This window comes from Candoia aspera, chromosome 8 (genome assembly GCF_035149785.1).
Source record: "Candoia aspera isolate rCanAsp1 chromosome 8, rCanAsp1.hap2, whole genome shotgun sequence".
Classification (NCBI taxonomy): Eukaryota; Metazoa; Chordata; class Lepidosauria; order Squamata; family Boidae; genus Candoia; species Candoia aspera.
The window spans coordinates 78,584,961-78,611,946 of NC_086160.1; the positions used below are offsets into that span (position 1 = coordinate 78,584,961).

Consider the following 26,986-nt stretch of genomic DNA (forward strand, 5'->3'; position numbering starts at 1 on the left):
AAAACCATATATCAAAAACAAAGAACCTGTTGCCTCAATCAGTCTCCCAGGTGCCCCAACAACCACCCACAGGCTCCACCACTCCACCCCAGAGCCGGGGTAAAGAGCCAGGTTTCAGTGTGTGGTGCTGCCTTCAGCTGCTTCACCAAGATGGTCACGGATGCCACTGATGGCATGGGAGAGTAAGGACAAATTACCTGCATTGGTGCTAGGTGCAGCAGAGGAGCTGATGGTCCCAGCAGGCAGGAGGAGATGAAGGTGCTCTTGATCGGAAGCATGGTCATGCAGCCAGGCTTTGAAGAAATCCTCTAAGGCTACCACATCGTTCTCCACAGTGTGTAGGTTAATCTCTGTGTTCAAGATTGTGGTGCTCTCTGCAAGGGAAGATGAGATTGAATAGAACTTTCTTACACATTCTAAAAGCAGGGAGGATGGGGACCCAAATACCATTCTAACCCCCCAAAATGCCTGGGATAGGCAAATGCTACTTTGGGGTGTATTAACAGAACCAAGAATCCACATCATGGAATCACTCTGTTCTGCCTTGGTCAGCCCCCATCTGATGTACTGGATCCAGCTCTGGGTGTTACAGCCATTGATGAAAGGGAGCAGGTTGAAGGGATCCTATGCATTTAGCCTGCAGAAGAGAAGACTGAGCAGAGATATGACAGCAGTCTTCAGAAATGTAAAGGGCTGTCATATAAAGGAGGGAGTGGACTTGTTTTCTGTTGCAGAACCAATGGGGAAAAACTACAAAGAAAATAGATTCAGATAAGATATTAGGAGGAATCTCCTGAGGATAGGAGCTGCCAACCAATGGAATAGGCTCCCTCATGAAGTGGTGTGATCCTCTTCACTAGAGGGGCTGGATAGTTAGCAGATCCTGCACTGAGCAGGGAGTTGGACTGGATGTCTTCTGAGGTCCCTTCCAACTCCATGGGTCTATGACATAATTTCAGTTCATTCACTCTTTCCCAGTCCATTATGTTACTAGGCACTGTTGTTCTTTGAAGTCAGGTCATGACTGGGAAGAGTTGAACTAAGTGTCAGAAGCATACTGGGAGCATCAGTGTTAGGGGGAACTTAGACCTCTAGGAGATACCACGGGCCAACAGCTAAGGCATTATTTAATATGACTACAGTGCCAACTTCTGTATTTGGTCTGGCAGGAAAGACCCATATGATCACAATGCAGTGCCTCCATTCCTGTCAGGGAACCCAGAAGCATAGTACGGTTTATGGTATCAAAAACAAATGAGAAGTACTGGAGAATTCATAGTTTCTGGTCACCAACCAAGGCTGCCAAAGCGGTCTCAGTCCCATATTGCAGTCAAAAACATAATCTCTAACTTCCAGATTTGGAAGATCTGGAGTTATGAAACCACCAGCAACTCTTTTACCACCTTGGCCCTGGCTGGCATAATTAACAAGCTAAAACTTAGAAGCAGAAAAAAAATGCTCATGTTGTACTTTGGCATGAAGCTGTGTCAGGTTATCAATTGGGAGGGGAACTGCATTCAGAAGATTGCAAAACAATTAGTGAAGCATGAAGCTGAGAAAGTGAAATTGCTTGACTATTTTGATAAACCTTGGCTGAAACTGCTTCTGATTTTTAAGTGAAGGAAAAAAGGGGGGAGAATACCTGGAAAACTGTGTGGCTCTCCTTAACCCTGTTTCAATCAGCTCCTCAAACACTCCAAATTAAGGAACTGTGGAAGTTCAGTTTATTGCTGAGAAAATGTCTGCATTCGTTCTGAATTATCAGTTCCCTCCACTTCAACCACCGATAAATTTGCCCGCCAGTAAAGTTCATCCTCAAGAAAACTGAACTCAGAACCACTGGATCGTAAGAAAAATGAAATGGGCTACCTCAGCTGGGTCTATCAGGAAAAAAGCCAAAACTGCAGACTTTTGAGTGTGGTTCCTTTTCCAGCTGGCAGAACCCATGAAGAAAGCTCATCTCTTGTGCATACATTCCTGATCCATATTCCCTTGAGATGCAGCTCTTAGCCATATACAGGTAGTCTTGCTTAATGACTACAACTGGGACTAACAACTCTGTTGCTAAGTGACGTGGTCATTAAGTGAGGCCAGTCTAGTCAGGAATTTACATTAGATTTTTTATTTCTTTTTTTCTGTGTGATGCTAAGTCAAGTCTATTTGTCTTTTATTTCTCCATACAAATAAAACAATTGTGTGTAATCAGAGAGATTTTATTTGTATCTCAGGCTATGCATAAGTATAGTACTATCTTTAAACCACTCTAGTAATCTGTAATATAAATTGGAATCTCTGTGCAATATCATTTCTGAGACACTGGCTGGAATTGCTCTGTCTTCAACAGATCATTGTCATTTTCCAGTCTGCCTGGAGCACTGCTTTTTTTTTTTTTGCATATTACCATTTGCAAAATGAGCAGCTCTATAATTTATTTTTTTCAACACTGAATGTTTGCAATACTTAAAGGGGCATTGTTGCATGTTAACTTTTCTTCTTTTTAAATAACATTTGATTTTGTTTATCTCTTGTGAGATTTGTTTATTTCTCAAAGAGGAATAGAAAAGCTGAACCATCTACTTACATGCTACTATGCTACATGGCCAGGAAGCTGTCCATATTTTTACCTTTTAATCTCCAGAAAGGCAGAACAGATGTGAAACCTCTATCCTATTCACACACCAGGTTAATGGGGTGGATGCAAGGTTGCCCCAGGCCGTCAGCAGGAACTACCAAGCCACTACAGGTAGTTCTTGCTTAATAACCATTTGTTCAGCAACCATTCAAAGTTATGATAGCACTGAACGAATAGTAGTTACAGCCAGTCCTCAAAGTTACGGCCATTGCAATGTCCCTGTGGTCATGCAATCAAAATTAAGGTGCTTGGACGCCTGCCTGCATTTACGGCATGCCTCATCAGCTGCTGGAGAAAGAAGATGGTGAAGGTCAGTTGGGGGTGGCGGCAGGGATAGGTGGCAGCAGTGGAGTGTGGGGTGGCCAAAAGAGCAGAGATGGGGGGAGATAGGTGGGGGGGGGGGAGTTGAAGCAGAGGCAAGCATGGCAGGGCAGGAGAAGTGTGAGATCCTCCCCTAATGACCGCAACTGGGACTACTGGAACTGTGGTCGCTAAGTGGTGTGTTCATGTGATGTTTTGCCTAATGACTGCTTTGCTTAGCAACAGAAATTCTGATCCCAGTTAGGGACGTTAAGTGAGTATTACCTGCAACCCAAAACAGAAGGTGACACCAAGATATGAAGATCCAGAGGGCTTCTTGGAGAGGAAATTTTATTCCTTAGCCTTCTACCTTATGGGTTCAGCCATCCACTGCATAAGTGAAAATACAGCTAAGTCCAGGCTCAGCAGCAAGGGGCATTAGATGAAGGTGAATGGGGTGGAGGAACAAGTGCCAAATGAGACGAATTTCAGGTGGCGATGAGAAATTGTCACATGTCCTAATAAGTAGCTCTGAGAAAGCTATAAACACACAGGCCATTTCCCCATTACCAAGTTATAGCCCTTGCCACCATCCTTGAGTTCACAGAAAACTATCCCAGCATTTAATTTGCTGCCCCCATTGCTCATCCTTTCTTGCCTTGTCTGTTTCAAGTTACTGCAGTCTCCCAACTTCCCACACAGTAATGGGCATAAAAGATTTTACCTACCTTGAGGCAGCCCTCAAGTGTTGTTGAAATAAGGGGGAAAACTCTAACACTGAAAGGGCTAAGGACTTAAGCTTGCCCCATGCTTGGGCTTGGAAGAAGATGAAGGCAAAATCATGAGAACAAGATTCCTCAATAAGCCTTTGTTGGACCTGACTCTTCTGGACAATCCAGTCTCCAACCTTCCCTTCTGTCCTGTTCAGACTATGCAACCAGGCGGAGTAATATCAAAAATACTCTTTATTAAATAACTATTTACAATAAATAAGTCCTTGATATACGAAAACTTAACTGGAACACAGCAAGGCAGCGGACAGGACTTCTGACTGGAACTGGAGGCTGAATGAGACTGGAACGCAAGGTACTGAAGACAAGAGTTCTTGAACTGGAACAATATTGGAACTGTTCTGGCACTGGAGCACTGGGTGGCTGAAGACTTGTGCTGGTCTGGAAGCAGCAACCGGAACCTCAAAGCAGGACTAGGAACTGGGAAAAAGGCAGGACTTGACTAGAGACTCTGAACTGGGTTGAAGACTTGAAGGAAGACGGGAATTCGAAGCAAGGCTAGACTCGATTGAGAGCCCTGAACTAGGCTGGATCCTCTGAACTGGAGGCTTGGAGCAAGGCTGGAAACTAGGAACAAGACTGGATTCGGCTGGAAGCCCCGGACTAGGCTGGATTCTCTGGACTGGAGACTTGGAGCAAGGCTGGAAACTAGGAACAAGACTGGACTTGGCTGGAAGCCCCGGACTGGGCTGGATACCAGATCCTGAACAAGATAGGTGTGAAACGCCTGGACATGGCTGAGCACACAAAGCACGGTTGGCTGAAACTGAAGGCACGTGACAGCACTGGAGTTTCAAGGCATGAAGAAGCCGCTTGAAGATTGCAGAATTTCAAGACTGGAAGCAAAACCGAGACTGCTTGGCAAGCAAAGGATTCTCAATGGCAGCAGCAGGATTCAAGTCCTCTTCAGAGCGAAGCGAAGGCGCTGATTCCCCTTCGGCCACAGACGCTGTCTCCGACGCAGGTAAGGACTCTTCCATGAATGCTGCAGGCTTGGAGGATTGGTTGTCTCCGGCAGCTCACTCTTCGCGTGCCTGGACCCTTCTGCAGCCAATCTGGCTGCCTTCTCCTTTGCGCGCTTTTCTGCCCATCGTTGGTGCACACTGATTGGAGGATTCGAATCCTCCTCCAAATCCTGGCCAATCAGCGCCTTGGACTCTTCCCGCACTGCTGGCTCATCCTGGAGTTTTGTTTTCCCTGTTTCAGCCCGCTAAGTTTCCAATTCCTCCTCTGACTCCGAAAGAGTTTCACTTTCCGAATCACAGGCAGGCTTGACTCTGACACCTTTTGTGGGAAAGTTGTTGAGAAGATGATCAGACTACAGATTCAGAGGGTCCTGGAGGATACAGTTTACCTAGATCCTTTTCAGTCAAGTTTCAGAATGGGACATAATACCGATACAGCGTTGGTTGTGCTTGTTGAGCTTTGGCAGAGCCACACAGCGGTAGTGCAACCATCCTGGTTCTACTTGATCTCTCAGCAGCTTTCCATACCACTGACCATGGTATCCTTCTGGTTTGCCTACAGGAATTAAGAGTGGAAGGCATGGTGTTCCTGTGGTTCTCCTCTTCTCTCTGTGGTCTGTTCCAGTTAGTGTACAAGAGGGAGAGAGATCAAACCAGAGATCTCTCCCTAGCCCTAACCCTCTCATGTGGGATGCCCTGAGAATCAACACCCTCACACCTTCCGTTTAACATTAACACTTGAGGCTGCTAGGTGAGGTCATCAATTGGTTTGGGTCAAGATTCATTAGTATATCGATGATACCTGTTGTAACGGTATCTTGAAGGGCTAGTGGAAGCAGAGAGAGTCCATGTGAGTGTAATTCAACCTCTCTGCAATATGATGGATATTAGGCTTGATGATGATAGATTCCAGTCTAATCTACAAAGAGTCCTTTGGATTCACAGGTGCATGGAGAGGGCAACAGTATGTATGTACATAAGTGCCAAAGGTCCTAAGTATTCATGCCAGCTAATGGGATCAGAGCTAGCAGTGACTGATGAGGAAAAAGACTGTCAGGATTTAGAACCCTTCCAATACATATGAGTGGTTTTGTAGTAGCTGTTTTAGCATGCTGTAGTCGCCGTTAGGAATGTTGATTAGAATTGTTTAGTCAGAAAAGACTTTGACATTGAGACAGCACGGCACCAGGAGTGGGCAACTTCTAACCCAGACCTGTTTAATTTAGTGTCTGATCCAGCACAACACCCTTACAGCTTTGATCTCCCAAGGAAAAACTAGACCGCACTTAATTGGATTCAAACTAATCATGGCAGATGCCAATATTGGAAACATAAATGGGGGCTGGTTGATAATCCTAACTGTGACTGTGGGAACGTCCCGCAAACTTTACATCACATTACGATGGAATGTCCCCTCAGAAGGTTTCCTGGCTCCCTGCAAGAACTACATCATCTCAAGGGTACTGCTGTCCAATGGCTAAACAATCTAGATATTCAGCCATAGGCTTAGTTACTTTAGTAACTGCTCATGCATGACTTAATTTATTCTTAATTTTATTCATCATTTGTATTGCGTGTTTTTAAAACAATTTATTGTCCCAATGTCCTATATTTTATACACTTTTATATATTGTTTCTGTGATTTTTATGCAACAATGCTGCATTCTGCTACGCCATACAAAATAAAGAAATAAATTAGAATTGTTGAGATGGCCTGCATAGCTCCAAGGTCAGCTCGACCGGCACTATCAGTGCTTGTTAGCTGAAGTATTTGCAGCTGGGAGTTAGATGAGTTGTTAGAGGAAACCTAGAATTTAGGGAGGGGCTGGTACAGAGGGGGATTTTGTAACAGCAATTGCGCGGATTTTCCTTAGTCTGCTCTTTGCCTTGGACTGATCACCTGTATTAATAAAGAACTCTTCCACATCCTTTGATGGCTTGTGATTTGAGAGACTCTGAATTAATAACTGAGGACCAGAACCATCACAAAGATCTTGGAGTAATGGTAAACGGTTCAATGAAGGTGTTGACCCAGCAAGCATCTGCTGTTAAATAAAGCCAACAGTATATTAAGGATAATAAGGAATGGTATTGAAAATGGAAAGGCGATATTGTAACGCCCTTGCATAAATCAATGGTGTGACTGCACCTGGAATATTGCATGCAATTCTGATTGCTGAACCTCAAAAGGGATATAGTGGAGCTGAAGAAGATTCAGTGGAAGGCAACTAAGAAAATCAAGAGGCTGGTGCGGCTTCTCTATGAGGAAACGGAAGCATTTGGGGCTTTTTAATCTAGATAAATGGCTAATGAGAGGAGACATGATGGAGATGTACATAATCATGCCTAGTGTCATGAGTACTGATGGCGAGCAGGAGGGGGCCCCTATCCAGGGGGGAAAACGCATGCGTAGTACTGAGGAGTTAAGCAGCCATTCAAAGAGACACAGAACAGACCCGCCTTGACTTTTGGGGTTTATCTGTCTGGGTTTTTCCCACGCTTCTTCAGTTTGTTAGGATTTTCTGTCTAACGTAGCAGTAATAAACACTAGAGACCTATTCCTCGTCTCAGCGTGGTTTCCTGTTAGGACACATAGTGTGGATAAAGTGGACACGGAGAAGCTATTTTCCCCTTCCCAAACTAGTAGAATCAGAGGTCACCCAATGAAATGGCATCCTGAAAGAATTGTGACAGATAAAAGGATTTTTTTTTACACAACATGTAATCAAACTTTGAAATTCACTACTAACCCTAACCATGAGATGTGGTAGCTTGGATGGCTTAAAAAAAGGGCTGGACCCATTCATGGAAATCATGGGGATCCATGGCTATTAGCCCTGATGGCAGTGGGGCTGCCTCAGAAGGCCATTCTGCTAGAAAACTCATGGGCTTCCTTGGGCAGTAGGTTGGCCAATGGGAGAACAGACTGCTGGACTAGATGGGCCAAAGGTTCAATCCAGCAGGACACTGCTTATGCTCTTAGGTATGCCAGGATGGACTAAACCAATGACATGCTACAAAACCAGATCAAAGTATGATTAATTGTTAGAAGTAACAAGAGGCACTTCAGCAAAGGATTGTTACCTTGTGGTGGTGCTGGAGCTTGAGCACCTCAATGATGCCATGAGCTAAACTGTGAAGGGCCACCCAAGACGGGAAGGTCATGACAGAGAGGTCAGACTAAATGCGATCCCTGGGGAAGGTAATGGCAACCCACCCCAGTATTCTTGCCGTGAAAATTAAATGGATCAGTACAACCAGAGATATGTCGGTATACCATTGGAAGATGAGACCCCCAGGTCGGAAGATGGTCAAAATGCTACTGGGGAGGAACAGAGGATGCGCTCAACTAGCCCCAGACGTGATGACACAGCTAGCTCAAAGCCGAAAGGGTGGCTAGCGGCCGACGGTGCTGGTGGTGAACGGCGAATCCGATGTTCTAAGGATCAACACACCATTGGAACCTGGAATGTAAGATCCATGAGCCAGGGCAAATTGGATGTGGTTATTGGTGAGATGTCAAGATTAAAGATAGACATTTTGGGTGTCAGTGAACTGGAATGGACTGGAATGGGCCACTTCACATCAAATGACCACCAGATCGACTACTGTGGACAAGAGGACCACAGAAGAAATGGAGTAGCCTTCATAATTAATAGTAAAGTGGCTAAAGCAGTGCTTGGATACAATCCAAAAAACAATAGAATGATCTCAGTTCGAATTCAGGGCAAGCCACCTAACATCACAGCGATCCAAATATACGCCCCAACCACAGATGCTGAAGCAGCTGAAGCAGAGCAGTTCTATGAGGATCTGCAGCACCCACTGGACAACACGCCTAAAAGAGATGTTGTTTTCATCACAGGAGACTGGAATGCTAAGGTGGGCAGTCAAATGACACCTGGAATTACAGGTAAGCATGGCCTGGGAGAACAAAATGAAGCAGGACATAGGCTGATAGAATTTTGCCAAGACCACTCACTCTGCATAACAAACACTCTCTTCCAACAACCTAAGAGACGGCTTTATACATGGACTTCACCAGATGGACAACACCGAAATCAGACTGACTACATCCTTTGCAGCCAAAGGTGGCGGACATCTATACAGTCGGTAAAAACAAGACCTGGAGCTGACTGTAGTTCAGATCACGAACTTCTTATTGCACAATTTAGGACCAGACTAAAGAGATTAGGGAAGACCCACAGATCAGCTAGATATGAGCTCACTAATATTCCTAAGGAATATGCAGTGGAGGTGAAGAATCGATTTAAGGGACTGGACTTAGTAGATAGGGTCCCGGAAGAACTATGGACAGAAGTTCACAACATTGTTCAGGAGGCGGCAACAAAATACATCCCAAAGAAAGAGAAAACCAAGAAGGCAAAGTGGCTGTCTCCTGAGACACTAGAAGTAGCCCAAGAAAGAAGGAAAGCAAAAGGCAACAGCGATAGGGGGAGATATGCCCAATTAAATGCAAAATTCCAGAGGTTAGCCAGAAGAGATAAGGAATTATTTTTAAACAAGCAATGCGCAGAAGTGGAAGAAGACAATAGAATAGGAAGGACAAGAGACCTCTTCCAGAAAATTAGAAACGTTGGAGGTAAATTCCAGGCCAAAATGGGTATGATCAAAAACAAAGATGGCAACGACCTAACAGAAGAAGAAGAGATCAAGAAAAGGTGGCTAGAATATACAGAAGACCTGTATAGGAAGGATAACAATATCAGGGATAGCTTTGATGGTGTGGTTGGGGAGTAGAGCCAGACATCCTGAAGAGTGAGGTTGAATGGGCCTTAAGAAGCATTGCTAGTAACAAGGCAGCAGGAGACGATGACATCCCAGCTGAACTGTTCAAAATCTTGCAAGATGATGCTGTCAAGGTAATGCATGCTATATGCCAGCAAATTTGGAAAACACAGGAATGGCCATCAGATTGGAAAAAATCAACTTATATCCCCTACCAAAGAAGGGAAACACTAAAGAATGTTCAAACTATCGAACAGTGGCACTCATTTCACATGCCAGTAAGGTAATGCTCAAGATCCTGCAAGGTAGACTTCAGCAATTCATGGAGCGAGAATTGCCAGATGTACAAGCTGGGTTTAGAAAAGGCAGAGGAACTAGGGACCAAATTGCCAATATCCACTGGATAATGGAAAAAGCCAGGGAGTTTCAGAAAAACATCTATTTCTGTTTTATTGACTATTCTAAAGCCTTTGACTGTGTGGACCATAAGAAATTGTGGCAAGTTCTTAGCGGTATGGGGATACCAAGTCATCTTGTATGCCTCCTGAAGAATCTGTATAACGACCAAGCAGCAACAGTTAAGAACAGACCACGGAACGGACTGGTTTAAGGTTGGGAAAGGAGTACGGCAGGGCTGTATACTCTCGTCCTGCCTATTCATCTTGTATGCAGAACACATCATGCGACATGCTGGGCTTGAGGAATCCAAGGCTGGAGTTAAAATCACTGGAAGAAACATTAACAATCTCAGATATGCAGATGATACCACTTTGATGGCTGAAAGTGAAGAGGAACTGAGGAGCCTTATGATGAAGGTGAAAGAAGAAAGTGCAAAAGCTGGCTTGCAGCTAAACCTCAAAAAAACCAAGATTATGGCAACCAGCTTGATTGATAACTGGCAAATAGAGGGAGAAAATGTAGAAGCAGTGAAAGACTTTGTATTTCTAGGTGCGAAGATTACTGCAGATGCTGACTGCAGTCAGGAAATCAGAAGACGCTTAATCCTTGGGAGAAGAGCAATTACAAATCTCGATAAAATGGTTAAGAGCAGAGACATCACACTGACAACAAAGGCCCGCATAGTTAAAGCAATGGTGTTCCCCATAGTAACACATGGCTGCGAGAGCTGGACCATAAGGAAGGCTGACAGAAGGAAGATCGATGCTTTTGAACTGTGGTGTTGGAGGAAAATTCTGAGAGTGCCTTGGACTGCAAGGAGATCAAACCAGTCCATCCTCCAGGAAATAAAGCCAGACTGCTCACTTGAGGGAATGATATTAAAGGCAAAACTGAAATACTTTGGCCACATCATGAGAAGACAGGACACCCTGGAGAAGATGCTGATGCTGGGGAGAGTGGAGGGCAAAAGGAAGAGGGGCTGAGTGGAGGGCAAGGTGGATGGATGATATTCTAGAGCTGACGGACCCGTCCCTGGGGGAGTTGGGGGTGGCGACGACAGACAGGAAGCTCTGGCGTGGGCTGGTCTGTGAAGCCACGAAGAGTCGGAAGCGACTGAATGAATAAACACACACACAAGAGGCAAGACATGGACTCCCATGACCAAGAACAATCCAGGAACAGCTAGATCCCTCCCTAAATTCCTTTTTGAACCCTAACAATATTCCATGATATGATTGATCAACCGACTGGTCAGAGTCCAACACTTTTAAAGGAAGATACAAAGAGGAGTTAGGAGAGCAAGTCACGTATGGCATGTGTAGAATGTAAAGGGGCGTCAGCTTGTTCCTTCCCTTTGCTATCTCTTCTATGCTGGGAACTACTCCTGGAAGCAGGAGCTACAAGACAACTTGGGGTAATTATCAGACAATCCCTTTGCCTACCTTATTTGGGAAAGTTGTGTTGGTCAGTGATGTGTATCTCTATGTGCGGAAATTGAGAAATGTACTAAAGCAAATGTATTAATAGATTTGTGCAAAACTATATTCAAGCTGTGATTCAATGAACATAAGCAGTTGTTGGGTTTATTATTATTGCCATCTGTGGTGAAAGATAAAGGTCCTAAAAAGGAGGGGGAAAGGGTTTATTGAAAAATACCCAGCTATATATCCTGACCCTGGGCTGACCTAGCAGTGCTCCCTGCCTCATCCCAGGGTCTGCAGGCTGGATGGATCTGATGGGGAGGAACAGGTGCAGGCTCAATCCCGGCCAGTCCCAGTGAATGTGGGCGTTTGGGGTTGCTCCATCTCGAACGGGGCGGAAGGGTTGTGCAGCAGGGTTGCATTTCCCCTTCAGGAACAGTATGCAGTTTGGGCTCACAGCTCCCACTTGAGGAGCAGGCAGCAGATGTGGCCAGAAAGGCCTTCATACAAATTCATACAATGTGTCGCTGCGCCCAGACACTCACTCATGCTTTGCTCACAGAATACAGTGGCACAGGCCATGTAACACCTCTGCTTCATGAGCTGTATTAGGTACCAGGATGCTTCTGGGTGCCATTCAAAGTGGTAGTTATCACCAATAAGGTCCTTCTTGGCATAGGGCCTATCTTCTCTGCCCTATACACTCTGGCAGAGTCAACATGCTTCCATTGATTAAACAGTGCCATCTGATAGGACCCAAGAAGTGGGCCTTCTATGTCATGGCACCTGCCCTCTGGAAAAGCATCCCTCCTGAGATATGTATGCCCCCATCCTGACCTATCTCAAGATGGGGGCATACATATACGCTCAAGACCTCACCCTTCCCTCAGGCCTCGGACTATAGAGGGTGGTGGACCCCTTGTGGGATGGTTAATTAGATGCTCTCATTATTTCCAGATGCTTTCTTTTAGGCTATATATGTTATTGTTTTATATTGTCTTATTCTGTAAGCCACCCAGAGTTGTGATGGAATTGGGTAGCTTATAAATCAAACAAACAAACAAGACAAGAAGGCTTCATGGCCTCTTGTGCTGTGATGAGGTGCAGCTGGAGAAACAGCCAAAGAGATCCACTCAGCTAGGGATTTCAGGATAGTTTTACAAAGGGAAATACTGTAAGATGGAACAAAAGAAGGTTTTTATCTTTATCCAGTAGGTGGCAACAATCAGCATCTTAGCCCATTTTTACAGATTCACTCTTCTAAAAATGAGAAAAACTTCCTCTGAACCAATTCCAAAATGAACAGTTGAGCAAGTACCTTTATTAGGATCAGCTAAAATGCACAAAACTGTGCCAGGTTTCGAGTTCTTCATCAAGAGAATGTTACAAAATGAAAGAAATGGGGAAGAGGTTAAAAATCCAAAGAATAGGCTCAGGGTTGCAGGAACTTTCCCCACCTGCACCTAACCTGCACACTCTGGCAATGGGGGCAGCCAATTTAATGCCTGCATACTTTTCTGAGAGTTCAAGGATGGATGGAGAACACTTCAGCTGATCAATGGGGCGAGGCCCACAGTCACATGTTCTATGGCCCAGATTTGATTTTTGGTGGGTGTTTGTAGACTGAATGCACTTACCAGTACTAGGTGCAACTGGTATCAGGTTTTCCCACATTGAGGCACAACATCAGGCTGCTGTACTCACCACCACTGCTGCTCGGTCCTCCTCCGCCCCACTCTGCACCGGAGAGTTCCTGGACTCCCCTCTGGGAAATCTCAACCACCTGCAGCTGGTGGAGGTTAACCAGGTCAATACCCTGCAAGCCAGCATCCAGCTGGTTGGCCACATGTCTGCTGGGCTGGCTAGTCAGGACTGTAATCTGGAAGAAAAGTCAAAAGTATAGCAATTCAGAGGGAGAATGTCCTTCCTAATTCCTGATGGTACGCTCCAGCTCCTCATGCTATCTGCCCCAAGCACAGGCCCAGCATGATGGCTGCTTCTCAACCCTTGCCATACCCAGAGGGCAGCCACAATGCCAGTCAGATGCAATGGAGAAAGAGATGGGGTGTCCAAGGGAGATTGGTTCAAGCCCCTATTTAGTCAGAAACCTCACAAAATCTCCTTGGTCCAAAGTTGCTTTTTATTAAGCTAACCTACTTCCCAAGGAAAAATTGCTACCCAGAGTTGTTTGGATCTGGGTGGCCTATAGATATATTAAAATAAATAAATAAATAAATAAAATGGGAGGGAGCATAGGAATTCTTTGAAATGATGTTTTTAGTATCTCCTTATTTTAAACTCTCACTCACCTTGAGATCCTTGAGTTTTCAGTATTCATATACTGCCAACTCTACAAGGCTTCCCAATGGCTTACAAAACTGACACAAAATCAGGCTTCTGGTGGGAACATGGCCGACTGAGTGGCTGTGTCTGTGGGCTCTGCGGACAAAGCTGACAACGCGCACTGTTTTTGGGCTCGGCAGGCTTTTTCCTGGAGCCCCGAGCTTTTTCATGAATGAAGAAAAAGCTCGGAATCACCCCATCTGCTCTCCTGAACGCCATCTTGCAGCCAAAGAATCGCAGTGTTTGCGACGATCTGGTAAGGGACAATGGAAGGCAGGGATACCATTTCCAAGCTGCGTTTGTAGCCTTAAAGGGACAGTACGTTGAGCCACCCCATTTCTAAACCACCCAATTTAAATTTTTCTTTTAAGTTTATGTACCCCAAGAGAGGCTTTCTGCATCAAGAAGAAGCGAACTCTCTTGGTGCTTATCATTATTTCTGGATTAAACTTTTAAAAATCTTTTAAAGCTTTGGCTTTTTTTCATGTTTAAAGATTAAGGATCCTGAAGAGTGAGGTTGAGTGGGCCTTAAGAAGCATTGCTAATAACAAGGCAGCAGGAGACGACGGCATCCCAGCTGAACTGTTCAAAATCTTGCAAGATGATGCTGTCAAGGTAATGCATGCTATATGCCAGCAAATTTGGAAAACACAAGAATGGCCATCAGATTGGAAAAAATCAACTTATATCCCCATACCAAAAAAGGGAAACACTAAAGACTGTTCAAACTATCGAACAGTGGCACTCATTTCACATGCCAGTAAGGTAATGCTCAAGATCCTGCAAGGTAGACTTCAGCAGTTCATGGAGCGAGAATTGCCAGATGTACAAGCTGGGTTTAGAAAAGGCAGAGGAACTAGGGACCAAATTGCCAATATCCACTGGATAATGGAAAAAGCCAGGGAGTTTCAGAAAAACATCTATTTCTGTTTTATTGACTATTCTAAAGCCTTTGACTGTGTGGACCATAACAAATTGTGGCAAGTTCTTAGTGGTATGGGGATACCAAGTCATCTTGTCTGCCTCCTGAAGAATCTGTATAACGACCAAGTAGCAACAGTAAGAACAGACCACGGAACAACGGACTGGTTTAAGATTGGGAAAGGAGTACGGCAGGGCTGTATACTCTCACCCTACCTATTCAACTTGTATGCAGAACACATCATGCGACAAGCTGGCCTTGAGGAATCCAAGGCTGGAGTTAAAATTGCTGGAAGAAACATTAACAATCTCAGATATGCAGATGATACCACTTTGATGGCTGAAAGCGAAGAGGAACTGAGGAGCCTTATGATGAAGGTGAAAGAAGAAAGTGCAAAAGCTGGTTTGCAGCTAAACCTCAAAAAAACCAAGATTATGGCAACCAGCTTGATTGATAACTGGCAAATAGAGGGAGAAAATGTAGAAGCAGTGAAAGACTTTGTATTCCTAGGTGCGAAGATTACTGCAGATGCTGACTGCAGTCAGGAAATCAGCAGACGCTTAATCCTTGGGAGAAGAGCAATGACAAATCTCGATAAAATAGTTAAGAGCAGAGACATCACACTGACAACAAAGGTCCGCATCGTTAAAGCAATGGTGTTCCCCGTAGTAACATATGGCTGCGAGAGCTGGACCATAAGGAAGGCTGAGAGAAGGAAAATTGATGCTTTTGAACTGTGGTGTTGGAGGAAAATTCTGAGAGTGCCTTGGACTGCCAGAAGATCAAACCAGTCCATCCTCCAGGAAATAAAGCCAGACTGCTCACTTGAGGGAATGGTATTAAAGGCAAAACTGAAATACTTTGGCCACATCATGAGAAGACAGGACACCCTGGAGAAGATGCTGATGCTAGGGAGAGTGGAAGGCAAAAGGAAGAGGGGCCGACCAAGGGCAAGGTGGATGGATGATATTCTAGAGGTGACAGACTCGTCCCTGGGGGAGCTGGGGATGTTGACGACCGACAGGAAGCTCTGGCGTGGGCTGGTCCATGAAGTCACGAAGAGTCGGAAGCGACTAAACGAATAAACAACAACAAAAAAGATTAAGGAGGATTGAGAATAAATAATTGCCTTCCTGATATTATTTTTGTACTGAATTTGAAGGATTGATTGTTTTCATGCACGCTGGATTTGCCATTTTGAATCTTCAGCTTTCTGTTCCCTTTCTCTGGGACCTGCTTGTTAGTGCACTTTCCTTTGTGCCAATTTCAGTCGGAAGCGTTTTATTAACTCATTAACTCCTATCTGGGTGAGTCAAGTATCCAGGGGGCACTACAATCTACCTCCTGAAACATGGAAGATTTCAAGGAGATTTTTTCAGAGCTTTGGTGTGAGCTTAAGCAGACCTTCAAAGAGACTCTCTGAGTGCCACCAAACTATTCAGCAGAATATACGGGACATTGGAGAAGATATTATTTCTGAAGTGTGTCATCTGGCTGAAGATGTTATGGAGGACGATGGAGATGTTGATAAAGATGGAGATGTTTTTATTGACAATGAGATAGAAGTAATGCCAGGTGAAGACTACATTTTGGTGCTTTTTTTTTAAATGTATGGCATAGCAGTTCAGTGTTCATGCTGCTTTTTTTCTTGCTGGGAAATCCTTGTGAGGTCCAGCAGCCAGGTGTTCTGGTGCTGAAGGAGTTAAAGCGACAGTCTGAGCGGCAGATTACAAAGAGAGTTGTTTCTGTTATGGCTTTCTGAGGGACTGTTACGGGAGAGAACAGAACTCGATTTGTGGGAATTGTTTTGCTGAGAAGTCTGAGTTTTTAAGGGGGGCAGTTGGGCTGTTAATTAAGAATGCTTAATTGGATTGACAATGAGGTCTTCCATGATTTTATGTCTTTTTAATGATTTGAATTAAGATTTATTGGTTTCTTTTTAAAGTTTGATTTTTAAGATTTATAAGGCATCTATAATAATGTTTGGTTTTAGGTTTACTAGAAAGATAGTTGTAGTATTATTAATTATAAAAGTAGACAATTTATATGTTTTTATAATTTGATTTTTATTATAGTAGACAGAAATATAAAGAATAGTGTTAGGAAGGAAATGATTGAATAAAGGTTATGTTTAGGGGAGGGAAGCTGGTTTAGAGATGATAGACAAAGATAGATAGATAGATAGATAGATAGATAGATAGATAGATAGATAGATAGATGAAGATAGGTATTTCTTTTTTAATATAAGGGAAAGGAGCAATTATTTAGTGATTCCTGTGTGTGCTGATGGATTGATTTATAGAAATAATGTGATCTTGGTTTGATATAGAATAAGGGATTGATTATTGAAATTGCTGTATATTCTTCTTGTTGGAAGTCGGAAGTCACTTAAGTAATCTTTAAACATTTTCTTCTTGTGTTTCTCACTTTTTAGGTTTTTTTGTAGTTTTGCTTTTTTGTGGTTTTTATCTTTGCTTTAAACTTAATAAAATTCTTATTAAAAAAACAAAACTGACACAAAATCCTTAAAAGAATTCAAGTCTACATAAATTCCCAAATCCCCTAGTGACCATGCCCAGTTCTCTTGTTATTTATTCGTTTAGTCCCTTCCGACTCTTCGTGACTTCATGGACCAGCCCACGCCAGAGCTTCCTGTCGGTGGTCAACACCCCCAGCTCCCCCAGGGACGAGTCCGTCAGCTCTAGAATATCATCCATCCACCTTGCCCTCCAATCAGCCCCTCTTCCTTTTGCCTTCCACTCTCCCTAGCATCAGCATCTTCTCCAGGGTGTCCTGTCTTCTCATGATGTGGCCAAAGTATTTCAGTTTGGCCTTTAATATCATTCCCTCAAGTGAGCAGTCTGGCTTTATTTCCTGGAGGATGGACTGGTTTGATCTTCTTGCAGTCCAAGGCACTCCCAGAATTTTCCTCCAACACCACAGTTCCAAACCATCTATCTTCCTTCTGTCAGCCTTCCTTATGGTCCAGCTCTCGCAGCCATATGTTACTACGGGGAACACCATTGCTTTAACTATGCGGACCTTTGTTGTCAGTATGATGTCTCTGCTCTTAACCATTTTATCGAGATTGGTCATTGCTCTTCTCCCAAGGATTAAGCGTCTGCTGATTTCCTGACTGCAGTCAGCATCTGCAGTAATCTTTGCACCTAGAAATACAAAGTCTTTCACTGCTTCTACATTTTCTCCCTCTATTTGCCAGTTATCAATCAAGCTGGTTGCCATAACCTTGGTTTTTTTGAGGTTTAGCTGCAAGCCAGCTTTTGCACTTTCTTCTTTCACCTTCATCATAAGGCTCCTCAGTTCCTCTTCGCTTTCAGCCATCAACGTGGTATCATCTGCATATCTGAGATTGTTAATGTTTCTTCCAGTGATTTTAACTCCAGCCTTGGATTCCTCAAGCCCAGCATGTCACATGATGTGTTCTGCATACAAGTTGAATAGGTAGGGTAACCCTAACCCATTCAACCTCACTCTTCAGGATGTCTGGCTCTAGCTCCCTGACCACACCGTCAAAGCTATCCCCGATATTGTTATCCTTCCTATACAGGTCTTCCGTATATTCTTGCCACCTTTTCTTGATCTCTACTTCTTCTGCTAGGTCCTTGCAATCTTTGTTTTTGATCATACCCATTTTGGCCTGGAATTTACCTATTAAAAATGTTGATTTCTAATTTTCTGGAAGAGGTCTCTTGTCTTTCCTATTCTATTGTCTTCTTCCACTTCTGCACATTGCTTGTTTAAAAATAATTCCTTATCTCTTCTGGCTAACCTCTGGAATTTTGCATTTAATTGGGCATATCTCCCCCTATCGCTGTTGCCTTTTGCTTTCCTTCTTTCTTGGGCTACTTCTAGTGTCTCAGGAGACAGCCACTTTGCCTTCTTGGTTTTCTCTTTCTTTGGGATGTATTTTGTTGCCGCCTCCTGAACAATGTTGCGAACTTCTGTCCAGAGTTCTTCCAGGACCCTATCTACTAAGTCCAGTCCCTTAAATCGATTCTTCACCTCCACTGCATATTCCTTAGGAATATTAGTGAGCTCATATCTAGCTGATCTGTGGGTCTTCCCTAATCTCTTTAGTCTGGTCCTAAATTGTGCAATAAGAAGTTCGTGATCTGAACTACAGTCAGCTCCAGGTCTTGTTTTTACTGACTGTATAGATGTCCGCCACCTTTGGCTGCAAAGGATGTAGTCAATCTGATTTCGGTGTTGTCCATCTGGTGAAGTCCATGTATAAAGCCGTCTCTTAGGTTGTTGGAAGAGAGTGTTTGTTATGCAGAGTGAGTTGTCTTGGCAAAATTCTATCAGCCTATGTCCTGCTTCATTTTGTTCTCCCAGGCCATGCTTACCTGTAATTCCAGGTGTCATTTGACTGCCCACCTTAGCATTCCAGTCTCCCGTGATGAAAATAACCATCTCTTTTAGGCGTGTTGTCCAGTAGGTGCTGCAGATCCTCATAGAACTGCTCTACTTCAGCTGCTTCAGCATCTGTGGTTGGGGCGTATATTTGGATCACTGTGATGTTAGATGGCTTGCCCTGAATTCGAATTGAGATCATTCTATTGTTTTTTGGATTGTATCCAAGCACTGCTTTAGCCACTTTACTATTAATTATGAAGGCTACTCCATTTCTTCTGTGGTCCTCTTGTCCACAGTAGTCGATCTGGTGGTCATTTGATGTGAAGTGGCCCATTCCAGTTCACTGACACCCAAAATGTCTATCTTTAATCTTGACATCTCACCAATAACCACATCCAATTTGCCCTGGCTCATGGATCTTACATTCCAGGTTCCAATGGTGTGTTGATCCTTAGAACATCGGATTCGCCGTTCACCACCAGCACCGTCGGCCGCTAGCCACCCTTTCGGCTTTGAGCTAGCTGCGTCATCACGTCTGGGGCTAGTTGAGCGCATCCTCTGTTCCTCCCCAGTAGCATTTTGACCATCTTCCAACCTGGGGGTCTCATCTTCCGATGGTATACCGACATATCTCTGGTTGTACTGATCCATTTAGTTTTCACGGCAAGAATACTGGGGTGGGTTGCCATTACCTTCCCCAGGGATTGCATTTAGTCTGACCTCTCTGTCATGACCTTCCCGTCTTGGGTGGCTCTTCACAGTTTAGCTCATGGCATCATTGAGGTGCTCAAGCTCCAGCACCACCACAAGGTAACAATCCTTTGCTGAAGATGCCTAGTTCTAGAAATAATAAATACTTAATATGAATTAAAAACCCTGTGGAGAAGCTCAGGTTTAGCTGGTTTCCTGTGTATCACTGAGCAGGGTGCCATCCAAATCCCTTGCATAAGCTTGGAGCATAAGGTGAAAAGCCCCGCATCCTCCCCTCTTCCCCGCATTTCCATTAGGTTCTCTGACCTTGTTCTGTTTACCACCTGCCCGGTTTCAGTTTCCCTTCAGATCAAAACTCCAGCATTACGTGGTCCTTCCCCAATGTCCCTGCTATTTCTTTCAGCCAAAACTTTCCTATGATTAGCATCAACTCAAAGACCACCAGTCCTCATTTGCCTTCCTCCATTCTTTGAAGGGGAATGTTGTCAGCAAGACAAATCAAGAATTTCCTGGAAGGACTTTATTTGTCATAAATGTTGGGTGAATAAAAAACTCCCATCATGAGTGTTTTATGCCTCTTCAAAAGATCTACAGTATGTACTGTATGTATTTGTCTGTCTATCTGTCTATTTATCTATCAAATTTATATGGCTGCCCATCTCACAAAAAGTGACTCTAGGTGGCGTACAACAATTGATAAAACAATAAACATATAAAAACAGTCATTATTAATTTTTAAAAAAAAAATAAGGCACAAGAGAGAATAGACGTTAACCACAGTAATGGAGCCACCTCAAGATTTCACTGGTCCCCTTGGATCCCCAGGCCTGATGACATAGCCAGGTTTTGAGGGACTTCAACAGAGGTGGAGCTAATCTCACGTTGGGGGGGGGAGAATGTTCCATAAGGCGGATGCCACAGGAGAAGGCCCATCTCCTGGGACCCCCCAAGTGTAGTTCCCTAACAGACAGGACCTGCAGCATGCCTTCTCTGCCAGATCTGATGGGATGGGCAGATATAATCGGGGAGAAGTGGTCCCTCAGATAACCTGGCCTCATGCTATGAGTTTTTGTAAGGTATAATACAAATCTTTGTCTTGGCTGGGTGAGTGAAAGCGATCACTAGTACAAACAACAACAGTGCCTTTACTGGTCCTTTGTCATGCCCCGTTCTAAGGCATGCATGCCTCACAACGTGATCATGCCTTCCTGTTGGAAGGGAGGGGCAGGAAACACGCATAGGCTTATCCCCTCAAGAACAGATTGCACGGGTGGCTCGCCCAAGGCCGGGCGGCCATCAACATAATCACCGGCCACTCCAAAGGGCCCCAGGGTATTCACCTGGGACGCACACAGAAGGAGGAGAATGGCAGTCGGACGGCACCCGCCTGAATCACCCATCAAGGCTATTGTCTGACCAGGATCACCCATCAAGAGGGCCGGGAACGGACACACGGATGGGGGGGGGCGGAAAGGGGCAAGGCCGACACACGTGTATATAAAGGGAAGGAGCCCAACACGTGCTCATTCCCGTCTTTCTCTAGTGACCGTATTCTTCTCAATAAACCAGCTTTCCTTAGCCAGTCTAAGTTCGAGTCTGCGCCTTATTGGGGAGAAGCTACGCATCACATAAAGACGGGAATCAAATTTTTTTTTTTCTCGCTAGCACCTTTCCAGGTACTCCTGTGAGGGAAGAACGCAGCGATGACCCATCTCCTGACACGACGCGGCGGAGGCCCAAGAACCAGCGTCGGCACCCCAACCTTCGCAGAAAGGGCCAGCGGACGCCAGGCAGAGGAGGAACTGAGCCGCAACATCACCTTGACGCCCACCGGTGAGACGCTGCCGGAATGGGTCACCCTCGATGTCACGGGGGATTCCCTGCCCGTGATCCTCGGGGCGGCGTGGGAGCCGTTGCACGCAACCTCAACCAGCGGCAGGGATCGGCAGCGGAACAATCAAGCCGTGGGAGGCCTCCTGGAGGACGCAAACTACGGGGCCATGGAAGCGCGCCTGGCGAAGATCGAGTGGCTACTCCATGACCTGGTGCGGGAACGCGGAGGCAGCGAACGGGGTGCCAGCAGCGCATCCCCGCCCCCATGCGGCGGCAGTGGCAGGAGGAAGCCGAGGATGCCGACGCTTACCGCGCGGAGCTGCCGGGGAAGGAGTTCCCCCCCCCTTTCGCAGGGCGTCAGCTGGGAAGAGGCCTACAATGAGTCGAGGGCAGCGAACGGGGTAAGTATGAATGGGGCAATGGAAGCGCGTCCCCGCCCCCGCTCGTCCCCAAAGCATGGTGGCTGCGGTGGCAGGAGGAGGCCGAGGGCGCCGGCGCACACAGTGCAGGGCTACCGGGGAAGGGTTTCCCCCCCCCTCTTTTGCAGCTCGTCAGCTGGGGAGAGGCTGGAGACGAGTGGAGGCGGAGCCAGCGCCACCCGGAGCCTGGTCGAGGGAATCCCCACGCCGGAACCACAGCGGCCTACAGGAAGTGGGGATGGCGGCACGCCCCTAACCCTAACCCTAACCCGCCTGAAATCTTCGGTGCGGCATGGGAGCCACCCCCCATGCCCACAGGCAGTGGCAGAGGCCGGCGACGGAGCGAGCAAGCAACGGGAGGTGGCCCAGAGGACGCGTGCTGCGGAGCCGAGGAAGCGCGCCTGGTGAAGATCGAGAGGCTGCTCCAGGACCTAGCGCTGGAGCGCGGAGGCAGCGAATGGGGTGAGTGTGACCGGGGTGCCAGAAGCCCGCCCTCACCCCCGCCCAACCCCGAAGCATGGCAGCCACAGCAACAGGGTGTAGTGTGGCAGGAGGAGGCAGAGGACGCCGGCACACACCATGCAGGGTTGCCGGGGAGGGTTTCCCCCCCCCCCACTCTTCTGCAGCGCATCAGCTGGGGAGTAGCTGGGGACAAGGGGAGTCGAAGCCGGAGCCACCTGGAACCTGGCTGGGGGGACCCCCGCATCGGAACCACAGCTTCGCACCGGAGGGGGGAGTGAACACGCATCCGGAGGTACCCTGGAGTCCACCAACGATGGCAGTGAGAGATCTCGCGGCGAGATTCAACAGCGATCCGGCCACACTGTCATTCTTTTTGATCAACGTGAAGAACTACATGGCGGAATACGGACCCTGCTTCCGAACGGAAAGGGGAAAGATCAACGCTATTGCAAATAGACTCAGAGGGAGGGCGGCTGACTGGTACGTTCACCTATGCCAGGCAGACGCTCCAGAACTCAAACACGTGGATGCATTTCTCAGTGCCCTGGACTGCCATTTCCGAGACCCCCTCGAGGCCGAGACGGCGAAGAGAGCTCTATGGGGAATCCGGCAAGGGCAACGCTCCGTGGCTGACTATGCCAGCGAATTTCAAGCGCTTGCGGGCAAAGTGCAGGACTGGTCACAATCCACCCTCACTGAAAAATTCAAGGAGGGACTCAACCTAACCATTTTAAGGTGGGCACTGAACCGGGACGACCCCGCCACCCTCCGCGAATGGATTGGACTCGCAGGAAGGGCGGAGAACGCCCAGGAGACCTTTCGGCATGTCCAGAGGTCCCTGCAACCTGCAGCAACGGCGAGAGGACCCCAACTCAGCGGTGCTCCAGCAAGACTGACACCCCGGCCCTGGGGGGAGGAACGAGAGCGCCGGTTTGCCCAGGGACAGTGCTTCCTGTGCGGCAAAACGGGCCACAAGGCAGCAACCTGCCCAAACGCAAAGCCACCAGATCGGCAGAGATGAGCAGCGAACAAACCGGCCGCGACAGGAAAAAAGACCGCAGCAGCCAGTGGAGTAGTAGGCGTAAAAGCCCTACATTACTCCACCGAAGACGACAGCGAGGACGGCGAGCCGGCGGGAAACGCCAACCACCTGCTTTAGGAAGCGCCACGAAGCAGGTGAAGCCGAACAGCGGGCGCAGCAGAAGCTGGGTGAGCGACGACTGCCCCACTTTCTACGTAAAAGTCAACCTGAGGAGCGAGGCCAACTCAGTTAACGCATGGGCCCTCATTGACTCTGGCTGCTCATGGTGCCTCATGCACCTGAGCCTGGCTACTGACTTAAAGCTCCGCCGCCACCCGCTACCGCAAAGCCTTACGTTCACCCAGCTGGACGGCTCAGCCGCGGGGGGGGGGGGGCGGTCACCCACTGCACCGAAAAGGTGACTCTGCAGCTCGGCAGCCACCGAGAAAGACTGCAATTCGTGGTGGCACCAGTCGGCCACCCCCTAATAATTCTCGGGATTCCGTGGCTGGTGCGCAGGAACCCGCACATAGACTGGGCGACCAGAACCATTACGCTTCCCGATGGCAGCTACACAGCACCCACTGGTGAGCAGGTCCCCCGTGCGGCAGTGGGGAGGGTGACCTCCACAATGGTACACCCAGTCCCAGAACTCCTGGAAGGCCTACCCCCCCAGTACGCACATTTCGCAGACGTCTTCGGGGTCAAGGAGGCGGACAAGCTCCCACCCCACAGGAAAACGGACTGCTCCATACAACTGATCCCGGACGCACCCCTACCTAAACCGAGGATCTACCCGATGTCCCAGAGAGAGCTGTCAACATTGCGGGAGTTCATCGATACAAACCTGGTGCGGGGTTTTATCGAACCCGCAAACTCGCCCGTCGGGGCCCCGGTCCTCTTCAGGGAGAAAAAGGATGGCACCCTGAGGCTATGTATGGATTACCGGGGCCTCAACGCAGCGTCCATTTCTAACAAATATCCCATGCCAATCATAAAAGATATCCTCTCCCATTTGGCCAAGGGCAGGATTTTCACAAAACTGGACCTGCGCGAAGCATACTATCACATCAGAATAAAGGAGGGGGATGAGTGGAAGATGGCGTTCAACTGCCTGTTGGGAGCATTCCAGTTCAAAGTCTTACCCTTTGGGTTGGCAGGTGCACCTGGGGTCTTCATGCAGTTGATCAATGAAGTCCTGCACGAACACTTATACAAAGGCGTCCTCGTCTATTTAGACGACGTATTAATCTACACAGAATCAGAGGAGGAGCACGAGTGCCTAGTGAAACAGGTACTCAGGAAACTCCACAAGGCTGGACTCTGCCAAACTCTCCAAATGCGGGTTTCATCAATCCCAGATCGACTACCTGGGGTACAGAATTTCAGAGAGAGGCGTCGAGATGGACTCGGACAAAGTCCAAGCCATCCTGGCGTGGGAACGCCCACGCACAAGAAGACAATTACAGAGTTTCCTGGGTTTCACAAACTTCTATCGGGCGTTCATACCGGGCCTATCAGAAATCGTCCTGCCCCTCACCGACTTGTTACGCACCAAGGGTTTAGGGGACACGCGCAAGTCACGCAACCCGGGAGCGCTCCTCAACTGGACTCCGGCTTGCCAGATGGACTTTGAGCGCCTCCAAAAACTCTTCACCACTGAACTGGTCCTCCTTCACCCCGACCCTACGAAGCCCTTCGTGGTTCAGGTCGATGCCTCCGACTTCTCGATCGGGGCAATACTCCTGCAGAAGGATCCCAACGACCAGCTGCGGCCCTGCGCGTACCTCTCCCGCAAGTTTTCCGAAACGGAACGGAGATGGCACGTGTGGGAGAAGGAGGCTTTCGCCGTCAAGGCCGCCCTGGAGGCATGGCGACACCTATTGGAGGAAGCCGCCTGCCCCTTCGAGGTCTGGACGGACCAGAAAAACTTGGAAGCTCTCAGTACCCCAAAACGGCTTAGCCCCAAACAAGTCCGATGGGCGCAGTTCTTTAGTTGTTTTGATTTCAAACTAAAATTCATACCGGGGAAAAAGAACTTCCTAGAGGATACCCTCTCCCGTCGGCCGCAAGACGCCAGCCAGGCATCCGACATTGTCGGAACCGTATGGACTAACTCGCTACTGGGCTGCCCAGCGATCACATGCAATCACACGGAAACGCAATGCACCAAAGCGCAACCACCAGCGAGGGTGGGGAGAGGCCCACACATCCCCTCCGATATACAACAACAGTTTGCCCAGGCACTAGACACGGACGCCTGGATGCAAGCAAACCGCTCCAACGTCACTGTCAAAAACAGCCTGGCATGGCGGCACGACAAGCTATATGTCCCGGAACAACTGAGGCCCGAGATCCTGCAGCGATCACATGACGACAAAACGGCTGGCCACTTCGGATTTGTTAAGACACTGCACCTCGTCCGACGACAATTCTGGTGGCCTCTACTGCGGAAAGACGTAAAAGACTATGTCGCAGCTTGCCCCACATGCGCCAGGATCAAGCGCAAACCGGGGAAACCTCAGGGTCTCCTACAACCAGTGTCAAAACCCTCACGCCCATGGGAGGAAATATCCCTGGACTTACGCGCCTCTGTAAGCTACCAACAGGACAATTGGGTAGACCTACTCCCCTTCGCAGAGGTAGCGTACAACAATGCCGTGCACCAGAGCATGGGCCACACCCCCTTCCGGGTGGTATATGGCAGGGAGTTTGTCCCCATTCCAGAACTCCCACAGGCAGACACTCCACCCTGCTCCCCCGACGACTGGGCGACGCAGCTGGCCAATGTTTGGCCGGTCATCCAACTGGCCCTCTCCAAGGCCCAGGCAACATACAAGCGCTTCGTGGACAACCACCGAGCAACACAACAAGACTTCAAAGTGGGAGATCAGGTCTACCTCTCCACGAAATTCATCAAATTCCCGCAGCCCTCGAGGAAACTGGGGCCCAAGTTCTTCAGCCCATTCCCAATCCTGGAGCGACTCAACCCAGTGACGTATAAGCTAGACTTGCCACATAACCTGCGACGTATACACCCGGTTTTTCACTGTGCTCTGTTGAAACAGGTCATCCCGTCCAAATGGCACAGCGACCCCCCCCGCCTCCTCCCACCATGATCGATGGACACCAACACTTCGAGGTGAGGGAAGTATTAGACTCCCGCAAGCTCCGCGGTACCCTCCAATACTTGGTCCACTGGAAACACTTTCCCCATCCAGAGTGGGTACAGTCCCGACAAGTCGCAGCGCAAAGACTCGTAAACCGTTTCCATGCAACCCACCCGGACAAGCCAAAGCGATGACTTCCTTGGGGAGGCAGTATGTCATGCCCCGTTCTAAGGCATGCATGCCTCACAACGTGATCATGCCTTCCTGTTGGAAGGGAGGGGCAGGAAGCATGCATAGGCTTATCCCCTCAAGAACAGATTGCACGGGTGGCTCGCCCAAGGCCGGGCGGCCATCAACATAATCACCGGCCACTCCAAAGGGCCCCAGGGTATTCACCTGGGACGCACACAGGAGGAGGAGAATGGCAGTCGGACGGCACCCGCCCGAATCACCCATCAAGGCTATTGTCTCACCAGGATCACCCATCAAGAGGGCCGGGAACGGACACACGGACGGGGGGGGCGGAAAGGG

General features: G+C 47.5%; 1 protein-coding gene across 3 annotated transcripts in view; it reads right to left on the bottom strand.

Moving 5' to 3' along the window:
• The window catches only part of M1AP (meiosis 1 associated protein), a 43,511-nt gene that overhangs the window by 8,039 nt on the left and 8,486 nt on the right, over positions 1-26,986 (bottom strand). For all 3 annotated transcript variants that reach the window (XM_063309797.1, XM_063309798.1, XM_063309796.1), the window contains 2 exons: positions 12,962-13,136; positions 198-374 (listed from right to left, as the gene is read on the bottom strand). In XM_063309797.1, the coding sequence (XP_063165867.1) occupies positions 198-374; positions 12,962-13,136 (352 nt within the window). The remainder of the gene's footprint in view (positions 1-197; positions 375-12,961; positions 13,137-26,986) is intronic.